Source organism: Pelobates fuscus, chromosome 6 (genome assembly GCF_036172605.1).
Source record: "Pelobates fuscus isolate aPelFus1 chromosome 6, aPelFus1.pri, whole genome shotgun sequence".
In the NCBI taxonomy this organism is placed as follows: Eukaryota; Metazoa; Chordata; class Amphibia; order Anura; family Pelobatidae; genus Pelobates; species Pelobates fuscus.
Window position 1 is genome coordinate 97,253,856 of NC_086322.1, and position 12,889 is coordinate 97,266,744.

The 12,889-nt window shown below is 44.1% G+C and overlaps 1 protein-coding gene across 2 annotated transcripts in view; it reads right to left on the minus strand.

The window, feature by feature from the left end:
- The window catches only part of FGL1 (fibrinogen like 1), a 48,681-nt gene extending 36,106 nt beyond the window's left edge, over window positions 1–12,575 (minus strand). Inside the window, exons 1-2 of one of the 2 annotated variants that reach the window (XM_063458083.1) lie at window positions 12,380–12,575; window positions 7,743–7,803 (exon numbers count right to left, since the gene is read on the minus strand). In XM_063458083.1, the coding sequence (XP_063314153.1) occupies window positions 7,743–7,803; window positions 12,380–12,396 (78 nt within the window). In that variant the 5' untranslated portion in view covers window positions 12,397–12,575. The remainder of the gene's footprint in view (window positions 1–7,742; window positions 7,804–12,379) is intronic. The other variant, XM_063458084.1, reaches the window with a different exon arrangement.
- Between the last annotated feature and the right edge of the window lie 314 nt (window positions 12,576–12,889).

Sequence of the window (12,889 nt, forward strand, 5' to 3'; positions counted from 1 at the left end):
TACTGAGAAACCACAAGCCATGACTGATCTGTTCACCTCAATAGTACAGACACATAATCCGACATGGGCTGATTGCCAGCAGTTATTAATGACTTTATTTAACAATGAGGAAAGGACAAGAATAAATCAAGCAGCCATTAAAGCATTAGAGGATAGAGCCCGTGCTTTGAACCAAGCTAATCCAGCAGCATGGGCCGCAACACATTATCCCAACACTGATCCCGATTGGAACGTAAATGGTGCTGATATGGTTCAACTCAGAGCCTATAGAGACGCTATAATTGCTGGCATGAAAGCCGGAGGAAAGAAAGCCATTAACATGTCGAAGACAGTTGAGGTGATCCAGAAAAGCGATGAAGCGCCCAGTGTCTTTTATGACCGATTATTGGAGGCGTACCGCTTGTACACCCCCTTTAATCCGGAAGACGCAGACAATTCCCGAATGGTTAACTCCGCCTTTGTCAGCCAAGCTTACGGAGATATTAAGCGCAAGCTACAAAAGTTAGAAGGGTTTGCAGGTATGTCAATCTTCCAACTAATGGAGGTAGCTAATAAGGTCTATATAAATAGGGAAACAGAAAGCAAGAAAGAGGAGGAGCGCAAGATGCGTAAAAAGGCTGATATGCTAGCGGTAGCGATCGCAGGCGTAGATAAACGGGGCCCAGATAGAGGCAATAATAGATGGAGTAGGGAGCCTTTGAGTAGGGATCAGTGTGCGTATTGCAAGGAAGAAGGGCATTGGAGGAACGAATGTCCGCAAAGAGAGCAGTACGAGAGAGACCAACCCAGGGCAGGCTACGGAAACTTTAGAGGCAGAGCGAGAGGTAGAGGAGGCCCCGGAGGGAGTAATGGTTATAGAGGGAGTAATGGGAACAGAGGAAGTGTTAGGGAAGACAGATATATTCCAGCAGCGCAAAGGTCCCGCGATAGAGAAGGTAGGGACTTCGTAGGATTGGCTGACACGGTCATGGAGGACTATTGATACCGACCGGGCTCCATCCCCCTTGGTCGAGCGGAGCCTATGGTCGATGTATCAATAGGGGGGAAAAGGAGTGCGTTCATGATCGACACTGGTGCTGAACATTCAGTGGTGACTAATCTAGTTGCTCCTCCATCTGGAAGGACTATTACTGTGATAGGAGCAACTGGAAGAAGTGCTGAAAGACCGGTTCTTAAAAGTCGACTCTGTACATTGGGAGGCCACGTAGTAAAACACCAATTCCTTTATATGCCTGAATGTCCAGTCCAATTGCTGGGACGTGATATGCTATCCAAATTACAAGCGCAGATTACGTTCCTACCAGATGGAACAACATCTTTAAAGTTTAATGGACCTTCAGGTATTATGACTTTATCCGTACCAAAGGAAGAAGAGTGGCGACTTTATACAGTGTTGACTAGCCAAAACCCTAGGAGTGATGAGACATTATTTAACATACCAGGAGTTTGGGCAGAGAACAACCCACCAGGACTGGCCCGCAATATTCCACCAATAAAAATTGAACTGAAACATGGGGTTTATCCAGTGAGCCTAAGACAATATCACATTCCGCAGAAGGCTAAGAAGAACATCCAATCCTATCTGGATAAGTTCATACGGTATGGTATCCTAAAATTCTGTACTTCCCCCTGGAACACCCCATTGCTGCCTGTTCAAAAGCCCGGCACAGATGAGTATCGACCTGTGCAGGACTTAAGAGCAGTCAATGATGCGGTTGTTAGCATACATCCAGTTGTACCCAATCCATATAACCTGCTTGCTTTAATTCCGGGCGGGGCTACTTACTTCACAGTTTTAGACCTCAAAGATGCCTTCTTTTGCCTCCGAATTGCCGCAGAAAGTCAATGTATTTTTGCTTTCCAATGGGAGAACGCTGTAACGGGCTCAAAACGCCAAATGACTTGGACAAGACTGCCCCAAGGGTTTAAAAATTCACCTACCCTATTTGGTTCAGCCCTAAGTCAAGATCTATTGGATTTCGAGTCCATCCCAGGAGAGTGTGTATTGTTACAATATGTAGATGACTTGTTGATAGCAGCAGTTACAAAAGAAATCTGTCAGCAAGCAACGCACGATCTACTACACATTCTCTGGAAGGCAGGATACAAGGTGTCTAGAAAGAAGGCTCAGTTGTGTTTGCCAACTGTCAAGTATCTAGGATTCCATATCTCTGAAGGTCAAAGAATTATGGGGCCAGAGAGAAAAGAAGCTGTCTGCCAAATACCAATACCCAAGAATAGAAGACAAGTGCGAGAATTCTTGGGGGCAGCAGGCTTCTGTAGGATATGGATTCCCAGCTATGCGATACTAGCAAAACCTCTGTACGCAGCTATCAAAGGTACAGAGCACGACCCCTTCTTATGGACCCAAGAACAGCAAACGGCATTTGAAGATGTGAAGAAGGCTTTGATGAGTGCCCCAGCATTAGGTCTACCTGATCACACACGACCATTCTACTTATATGTACACGAGCAAAGAAGAATGGCTGTGGGAGTATTGACACAGTACTTGGGATCATGGCAAAGACCTGTTGCCTACATGTCTAAACAATTGGATGCAGTGGCCAGCGGATTTCCACCTTGTCTAAGAGCCGTAGCTGCAGCCGCCCTGCTAGTAGCTGAAGCCGATAAACTCACTCTGGGTCAAGAACTTTATGTACGAGTCCCACATGCAGTACAGACGTTGTTGGATTACAAAGGAAATCATTGGTTTAGTAACAGCCGTATGACCAAGTATCAAGCAATGTTGTGTGAAAACCCAAGAGTGCATTTAGAGACTGTAAACACCTTAAATCCAGCTACCCTTTTGCCACAACCTACTGAAAGTCAACATGATTGTTTGGAAGTAATGGATGAAGTATTCTCAAGTAGACCAGATCTTCGTGATTTTCCCATCCAGAACCCCGATGTTCAATATTACACCGACGGCAGTAGTTATGTGAAAGAAGGGATCCGCTATGCAGGATATGCAGTGACAACAATAGACAAGGTGATAGAAGCTCGGCCACTGGCGAAAGGAACATCAGCACAAAAGGCAGAATTAATAGCACTAACACGAGCGTTACAATTGGCTGAAGGTTTAAGAGTAAATATCTATACGGACTCTAAGTATGCGTTTTTAACCACTCATGCCCACGGAGCTTTGTATAAAGAAAGAGGACTACTGAATTCAGAAGGCAAAGAAATCAAGTACGCAGCTGAAATCCTACAACTATTGGAAGCAGTGTGGGAGCCGAAAGAAGTCGGTATTATTCATTGTCGAGCACATCTGAGAGGTGATGGTGATGTAACCAAGGGAAATCGGATGGCAGATAGTGCAGCTAAGCGTGCTGCTGAATCAGGAAGACAGGAGTATGTGGGGCATATAGCTGCTCTTATACCAACTCCACTGTCCCAATGGACTCCAGTTTATACAGCTCAAGAAGAGGAGTGGTTAAAGACTGAACCGGGAAAGTATCTGGAGAACAAGTGGTATCAGCTAGAAGATGGAAGAATAGTTATACCAGCATCGCTAGCGGTAGAAATTGTCCAAAATTATCACAACGGGACACATTCTGGGAGAGACAGTACTGAAGAATCTCTTAGAAAACATTTCTACATACCAAGATTGTCCAACTTGACTCAGGCCATTGTACGTAGATGTGTAACGTGTGCTAAAAATAATGCAAGACAAGGACCAGTAAAGCCACCAGGAGTCCAGTTTATGGGGGGACTCCCCATGTCCGATCTACAAATAGACTTTACAGTGATGCCTAAATCGGGTGGACATCGTTACCTGCTGGTAATTGTGTGCACCTATTCAGGCTGGGTAGAAGCATGTCCTACTCGTACAGAGAAAGCAGGAGAAGTTGTGAGATTCCTGCTACGAGAAATAATACCCCGATATGGACTACCCTGTTCTATAGGATCGGACAATGGTCCAGCTTTTGTTCACCAGTGCCTACAACAACTGACTCATATGCTTGGTATAAAGTGGAGGCTTCATACTGCATATAGACCCCAGAGTTCTGGTAAGGTAGAGAGAATGAATAGAACTATAAAGAACCAGTTGGCTAAAATGTGTCAGGAAACCCAACTTAAGTGGAACGTTCTCTTACCCATAGCTTTATTGCGAATCCGCAGTACCCCTACCAGAAGGATGGGCCTCTCTCCTTTTGAAATCATGTATGGGCGACCACCTCCCGTACTTGGTAACTTAAGGGGGGACTTGAGTCAGTTGGGAGAAGGAATTACTCGGCAGCAGGTTGTAGAGTTGGGTAAAACTATGGAGGAGGTACAGAAATGGGTACAAGATAGATTACCTGTGAATATTTATCCCCCTGTTCATAGTTACCATCCAGGAGACCAAGTGTGGATTAAAGAGTGGAATACTGTACCGTTAGGGCCCAAGTGGAGAGGTCCTTATGTTGTTCTTTTGTCTACCCCTACAGCAATAAAAGTAGCAGAAGTGACTCCGTGGATACATCACTCCAGGGTTAAACCAGCAGCAGTCGATTCTTGGCAAGTTACAGCAGATCCAGAGAATCCCTGCAAGATCCGGTTAAAACGCACTACTCAGTCGGAGTAACGAGGAATTATTGTGGATTACAAATTTTATTGTTACAGGTGTGAGTGAGAAGGCCATAATAAAGCCTGTCCGCTTACCATCACATAGTGTATAAGCCAGGAAAGTCTCGAAGGGACACCTGTGAAGATGAGCAGAACTCCATTCCCTGCAGCCCCTCACATCCTGGAAGCTGAGGCGCCATCGCACGGACGAAGACTGAGGATGACGGCGAAAGATGTGCTTTTGATAGTGTTTATTTATATGTGTTTTTATATTCAGGAAGGTAGAGGTACCGACACTCCTAGCTGTGAGGTATGCATTAAGACTACGAGAACAGGTAACCATATTTCCCAAACCCTAATTTGGCATTCACAATACGAATGTAAAGGAGATGTATCGAGATGTAGATACTTAAATATAGATTATAGTGTGTGCCATTTAGGAGTAGGAGAACCTAAGTGCTTCAGTCCGGAGTATCAGCCTCGTACAATCTGGTTGACTCTCAGGAATGGAGATCCTCAGGGGACCCTAATTAATAAAACGGTGTTAGAATCCGTACATTCTTCGGGTGTTCTGCTATTTGATGCGTGTAAAGCGATATCGAGTGGTAGAAAGCCGTGGAATGTATGTGGGGATCTTAGATGGGAGAGGACGTATGGGTCTAACGATAAATATATTTGTCTCAGTAGCAAAAATAAATATGTAAGTCCTAGATGCCCAAATAGAGATTATAACTTTTGCCCATATTGGTCTTGTGTGGGGTGGGCAACTTGGGGACAGACAGTAGACAAAGACATGATAGTGACTAAGTTGCCGACTAGCCCTTATTGTAAGTCTATGGAATGCAACCCAGTCCATATACTCATTAATAACCCCGACAAGTTCTTAGATAAGTATGGAAATTTATTTGGGTTTCAAATATACGGGACGGGTTTAGACCCTGGGACATTATTGTTTATAGGAATAGAGACTGATACGGTATCCTCCCAGACTCATCAAGTATACCATTCCTTTTACGCAGAGATGAGTATAGATAATAAGATCCCCCATAATGCTAAAAACCTGTTCATCGATTTAGCTGAAAGTATTGCCGGTAGTCTTAATGTTACCAACTGCTATGTGTGTGGAGGTACTAACATGGGAGACCAATGGCCTTGGGAAGCAAAGGAGGTAATGTCCGGTTCTGAGGCAGTTGACCAATTAATATCTACACAAGCCGATTATCATATGAGTGTTAGAGGTAAATCTGAGTGGAGATTAAAGACCTCCATCATAGGTTATGTTTGCATAGCAAGGAAAGGAATAATGTATAATACTTCTGTAGGAGAATTAACTTGTCTAGGGCAAAAAGCTTATGATGATGATACAAAGAATACAACTTGGTGGTCGGCTTCAAATGTCTCAGAACCATCTAACCCGTTTGCTAGATATGCCAATTTAAAGGATGTGTGGTTTGATCTATCCATCACATCTACCTGGAGAGCCCCAGCAAATTTGTACTGGATCTGTGGTAAGAAAGCCTATTCGGAGTTGCCACAGGACTGGGAAGGGGCATGTGTGTTAGGTATGCTCAAACCATCCTTCTTCTTGTTACCAATTGAAACAGGTGAGACTTTAGGTGTTAAAGTGTATGATGTGAATCATAGGAAGAAAAGGGGACCCATAGAGATAGGCGCCTGGGAAGATGATGAATGGCCTCCCCAGCGTATTATAGATTACTATGGGCCAGCCACGTGGGCTGAGGATGGTACCTTTGGTTATAGAACCCCTATTTATATGCTCAACCGTATTATAAGATTACAGGCGGTGGTTGAGATTATCACAAATGAGACATCACAAGCGCTCAATCTTCTAGCGAAGCATAACACCAGGATGAGGACAGCAGTCTACCAAAATAGATTAGCCTTGGATTACCTTTTGGCAGTAGAGGGAGGTGTATGTGGGAAGTTTAACCTAAGTAATTGCTGTCTTCAAATAGATGACGAAGGGCAAGCAATAGCTGAGCTTACTAGCCATATGGTTAAACTAGCGCATGTGCCTACTCAGGTATGGAAAGGGTATAATCCAAGTAGTTGGTTTGGTAGCTGGTATGAGTGGTTTGGAGGGCTTAAGGCAGTGGTAGGTGGAGTCCTACTAATTTTAATGTTGTGTCTACTCCTGCCGTGTCTTATACCCTTAGTAGTTAGGTCTGTGCAAAGCCTGATAGGAACTATAGCAGAGAGGAAGGCTGCTGCACAGATAATGGCCATATATAAGTATAAGGCTTTAGATCAGGGAGAAACTATGCAGGAAGATGAGTGTTGAAAAGATTCACATCATAAGAAAAGTCTGGTCTGGTTCATGGTAACCTGAGGTATATGCAAACCAAGGTTAAGTGATGCCTCAAGTAATTGTGAAATATCAGAGGCATCAAAGGGGGGAATGTGATGTAATTCCAGTAAAATACAAGTTTAGCAGGCTAAGATTGCCACAAGGCATATGTATGTATATGTGTTTGTAGTATCAGTTACTTAATTACACGTAGCTAAGATACTGTCATCACTGTACTGACCAGGTGCAGGAATGTAAGAACTGGAATTACGCGTCCCTCTCCTTTGTATCAGATGAGCCACGTGGTTAGACCGGATGGATGAGTTTAGACTCTATTCATTAAATAGGTTAAGGGTATGTGTGGGTGTAGTTAATTGTGGGAGGAGCTACAGTGCTATATAAGGAATGTACTCTATGTATTCAGTACTCAGACTTTGCTGTATTTTGGTGACGCTAGTCCCTCTGAGTCCCGATCGGTGATCCAATAAAGAATCTCTTCCTTCCTGAAGAAACCTGTGTCCATCTCTCTGTGCTTGGCTTCCGTCAGTTTCTCCGGTATCAATATGGCTTTCTTTTTTTTTGTCACTTGAAAAACGTGTCATCCTGGGTTGAGAAGAGCTCCCTCTCACTTTCTACTACCATATTTCACAATCCAGTGGATATGTTACCGGGGAGGATATTTGTAAAATATTGCAGAGGCAACCGAAGTGACAGAGCCACTTAAAAGTAAGCAACGTATGTATGATAATAGCTTTTTTTCCTCTTCTTCTACAGTTTCCACAAAATAGGATAATGTTTATACAAGTATATCTCTGTGTTAAAATACAATAAACTGTAAAAGTGATAAAAAGTTGTAAAATAATGGCACATATTATGAATCACTTACTGTTGCAGAGAGAGTACAAAGGGTAATGATGATAAACTGTGCGATCTTCATATTGAGCATGCTAAAGAAACAAAAAAGATGGTGAGATTATTCTTATTAAAAAAAGAAAAAACATATACTATTACAAACACATGATCCCATTATAAGAGATGTAATGGGAATAAGTTGGTATCAGGGCCGGACTGGGACAAAAACTTGGCCCGGGCACTTAAAGACAGAACAGCCCACTAGGAGGGGTGGGGCCAGATAGGGGGCGTGTTTTGTCATCACCATTGACAAGCACAACCCCAAGCACAACCCCGCTCCTACCCTGCCAAATGAGTATGTTATTGTGATGCCCCTCCAGAGCATTCAGTGCTCTTGGGAGAAGTAAATGTCCTGTTTTTGGGGGGGGGGGCGTTGTACAATGTAATCATGCGCTGCCTTTGCTGGTGACTTGTCTCTGGTGTTCTCAATAGTGGGATACCAGAGAATAAAAGTGGAGCAGGGCTGTCAAAGTGTGTTGTGCATGTGTTGAGATGGGTGCATGTATATGAGAGGGTCAGGCCCGTCGCTACCCGACAGGCAAAACAAGCAACTGCTTGGGGCCCCGAGCTGGCCCGGGGCCCCAAGCAGAGCCGGCAGGGGCATGCGGTCCTGGGGGGCCCGGACTGCTCAGGTCGTCTGGGCCCCACATTCAGTGGGTACATACCGGGTCGCAGGGGGCCCGGTATGTACCTACTGGGCCAGCCTCTTCTCCTGGGGGGCCCAGCAGCCGGTCACCTCAGGGCCCCCCAGAGGCTGGCCCTGCTGACACCCGGCGGGCGCGCGAGGGAGCACTCTTCTCTGAGTGCTTCCTCTTCAGCTCCCTCGCGAACCGTACTGATGCCGGAGCCGGAAGATGACGAGGAAATTTGAGGGAGTGGGGTGGAGAGGGAGGGAGGAAATTTGAGGGAGCGGGGGAAGGGGAGGGAGGAAATTTGAGGGAGTGGGGGGGAGAGGGAGGGAGGAAATGTTGGGGGGGAGAGGGAGGGAGGAAATTCGAAGGGGGAGAGAGGAAGGAAATTTGAGGGAGGGGAGGGAGAGGAAGGAATTTGAGGGGGGAGAGGAAGGGAAGACATTTGAGGGAGGGGGGAGAGGAAGGGAGGACATTTGAGGGAGGGGGGAGAGGGAGAGGGAGGGGGGAGAGGAAGGGAGGAAATTTGAGGGAGGGGGAGAGGAAGGAAATTTGAGGGAGGGGGAGAGGAAGGAAATTTGAGGGGGGAGGGAGGAAGGAAATTTGAGGGGGGAGGGAGGAAGGAAACTTGAGGGGGGAGGGAGGAAGGAAATTGGAGGGGGGAGAGGAAGGAAATTGGAGGGGGGAGGAAGGAAATTGGAGGGGGAGGAAGGAAATTGGAGGGGGAGGAAGGAAATTGGAGGGGGGGAAGGAAGGAAATAAAAGGGAGGGGGAGAAGAAGGAAATTGGAGGGGGGAGAAGGCAATGAGAGGGAGGGGGAGAAGAAGGAAATTGGAGAGGGGGGGAGAAGAAGGAAATTGACGGGGGTAGGGTGAGAGATTGACATCCATCAAACACACACACACAATGCACCCCTTGCACACAGAAAAACACACAATGCATTACACACAGACACACATACACAAGCAATGCATCCCTTACACACAGCAACACACAATGCACCCCTTCCACACACTCAGTGCATCCCTTACAGCAGTGTTTCCCAACCCAGTCCTCAAGGCACACCTACCAGTCCAGGATTTAGGGGTGACCCAGTTGTGTCTAAGGTGTTTTTTCTTTTTTTTCTAAAAACACCTTAGACAAAACTGGGTAATCCTTAAATCCTGGACTGGTAGGTGTGCCTTGAGGACTGGGTTGGGAAACACTGCCTTACAGACACACACACTGCATCCCATACATACACAAACTCACCTTGCTGCCCTTACACATACAAACACAGATTCACACAATGCATTCCTTACACACATCAGGAAACCCCCCCCCCCCACACACACACACACACCCCTGTGAACAAACTCATTGGTGGAACATGAAGGTGGACCCTGGGACCCAGACCTTGAGCTGTGTAAATGGCCCTCAAAAAATTGAGCTGCTTCCCGTTCTCCCAGAACATTGATTTTTGTGACCACAGTTACAAACCGCCTCCAGAGAGCCTGTTCTACACCAGACCAGTGGAGCCAGACGGCAGCTGAAGTCCTTCATCATCCTCATCTGGTTGTAAGTAGGCAATCTAGTATATTATTCGTGGCACTAATCTCTAATTTACCTCACATTAAAGGGACACTATAGTCCCCAAAACCACTGCAGCTTAATGTAGTGGTTCTGGTGTCTATAGCCTGTCCCTGCAGGCCTTTTATTGTAAACACGGCGGCACTGCAGCACTGTGTTAGTTAACATGGCAGATCATATGGGTGGGGCACTGTGATGTCACATGGGGGCGGCAAACTTTACTTTTGCCTAGGGTGGCAAAAATCCTTGCACCGGCCCTGCAGACACTGCATCCCTGTGGGCGGACTCGGGGGGGGGGGGGGGGGAGGACCCGGGTGCAGGCGCCGGGGGGCCCAGACCTTGAGCGTGCATGTGGGGGCCTCCATGTCTGTTTTGCTTGGGGCCCCCAAATTCCTTCAAACGGCCCTGGAGAGGGTGTGTCGATATAGTTAGTAGGAGAGAGTCTTAAATAATTAAATTTAAAAAAAAACAATAAAACAACAACATTCTTTTCTCCCCCTTATTACCTTGCAGATGGAGAGGGAGCATGCAGATCCCTGGTAGTTCAGTGAGAGGGGGTACGCCGCAAGGTAATCCCTGTTGGTCCAGCAATCAGGTTATTTAGTCTGTACCACGTCTCTGTCTCCCGCGAGTGCCGGTCTTTCAAAGTGTTGCCGTGGGTTACCATGGCAATGCCCTGCTAATATCAGCGCTTGCGAGAAGACAGGCTGCTTACCCTGCATACACAGAGCGTTTTGCTCACTGTGCAATCTTCCTTCCACCGGCCCGTGAGGGGACAGAACTCCCTCCTAGGGCCAGTGCATAGGCCGGCAGGGAAGATCCCTTGATCTCTCCTGCCGGCCTCGGCCCGTGGCCATCGCGGCCCGCCGGACATTTGCGGGTTTGCTCAATGGCCAGTCCGGACCTGGTTGGTATTATATAAATACGAATAATAATAAGAATAAAAAGATACATTATTATATAGTGCCAATAATGGACATTTAATTATTGCATTATTGAGTACTGCTAAAGTTGCCTTCCTCTTAAACTTTGTTTGTGTTCCTGACCCTATAATGTTACTTTAAAACTTAGATTTCACTTGACAGGAAGTGCGTAGGGAGACGATGTAAGTCACAGTCAGAGGAGGTGTGGTTAAGGCTGCAAAAGCAAAGTGATTTAATTATTAAATGGCAGATAATTGATCAGTGAGACTGCAGTAGCATGATATATACACCAAAACCACTACATTAAGCTAAAGTTGTTTTTTTGTGCTTAGAGTGCACTTAAATCATTTGTGAAATTTACCCTTCACTATGTTCTCACTTGAGAAGGTGATCTTTCTTTCAAAACCTTTTCTTATCAACTATTCTCCTATTTGATCCTGTTGTACTATAACACATTGAAACCATTAATATGTAGTATCCCTTGCTGCTCTGGGGAGAGTGTCTGTTATTAGTGGAGATTTCAGTATATGATCTGCGGTTTCTGCAATGAGAGTACTAAACTATCCAGCCTACTAACTTATGTTAAAAAAATCCTTTTCAGAATTAATCAATTTCTAGTATTCTCATTAATTTTGCATTTGTTGCAATGCAAAAAGAGGTAACCCATGTGTACATATTGACAGGAATGAATAAAAAAAAAAACTAGTGATTAAGAAAACGCTTTCTAATTGTTGACAACTACAACTCCCACCACCATCATCTGCATATGGATACATGGAGTTGCAGTCCATATTTCAATGAGAATATATAAAAATTGAAAATGTACTTCCGCCACAAACAATTCATGGAATAAAATACATATACAAGGATAAAAAGTGTACATGGGCTGTTTTCCCCTAAAGAGACAACCAAAATCATCTGGCACTAATCACAGGAATGGAGACCGTATACATGCACATATGCTTTCTATGTAATTTTGTTCTTGTTCTTTAATTTTCCAGGCAATAACTTTGCACTTTTGCATAGATAAGTCTCTTGATGCGGACGTCTATGTTAATCAAATCATTTAGGTGTGTCTCATCTTTTAAACTACAAACAAACTACCGTATTTAGATTTGAGTTCCAGTTTCATAATATCTGTTTACATTTCCGGAAACCAAAACAGTCCTTGAATTCTTAGTAAAAACAACTTCTAACTTTCAAAATGTTTGAACAAGAATCTAGGTTTGTACACCGTCTTGTTTTGTTTAATACATATCACGTAGAACGTAGAGAATTTAGACTTGGCTGTTTCTTTATGTAATGTAATATTCCATCAATTACACAGTGACATTTGATCTATGTATAATATATGAACCAAATAATTAAATTACTGAAAATCATATAATTTTGCTCCAAACGTTTAAAGTTTTGTATTAATAAATCAGTTATGAGAAATATTTATGAAGCTCATTAGCAACTGATGCAAAGAAAATCAGTAATTATCTTACCCCGAGGCCAGAATCATCTGTTTTGTTTTCTTACTGGTTCTTGTTCTGCGTTTCCTAGAGAAGTGTTGTCTCTGCTTGTGAGTTAAGCAACATTGTAATATAACTGTATTCTTTATAACATGACATAATTGAAAACATTCTCAACTCCTGACTCATGCCAGATCTAACTCATAACAAGATGAGAAAATGTGCAGCAGGGTATTTGTGCTCAGTAGATTGTTCACTAGAAAGTTGAAGCTGTACGCATATTTTTTATTTTTTTTTTATTAGTTTTTTATTGAATTTTGCATACAAATATATACATTTACATCAAGGTATAAAAATAAACAACATATAATAAAGTAATGTGAACCGTTACATATAATTAGTACTCTATAAATACAAACTACAGAAAAGTATATAAATGTGGAAATATCACCACAGTAGATAATGTGTATAAGTGACAAAATATATACTTATCTTAGCATTCAAGTAAGACAGCCTCCCAGGTCATCACCCAGATAAGATGAC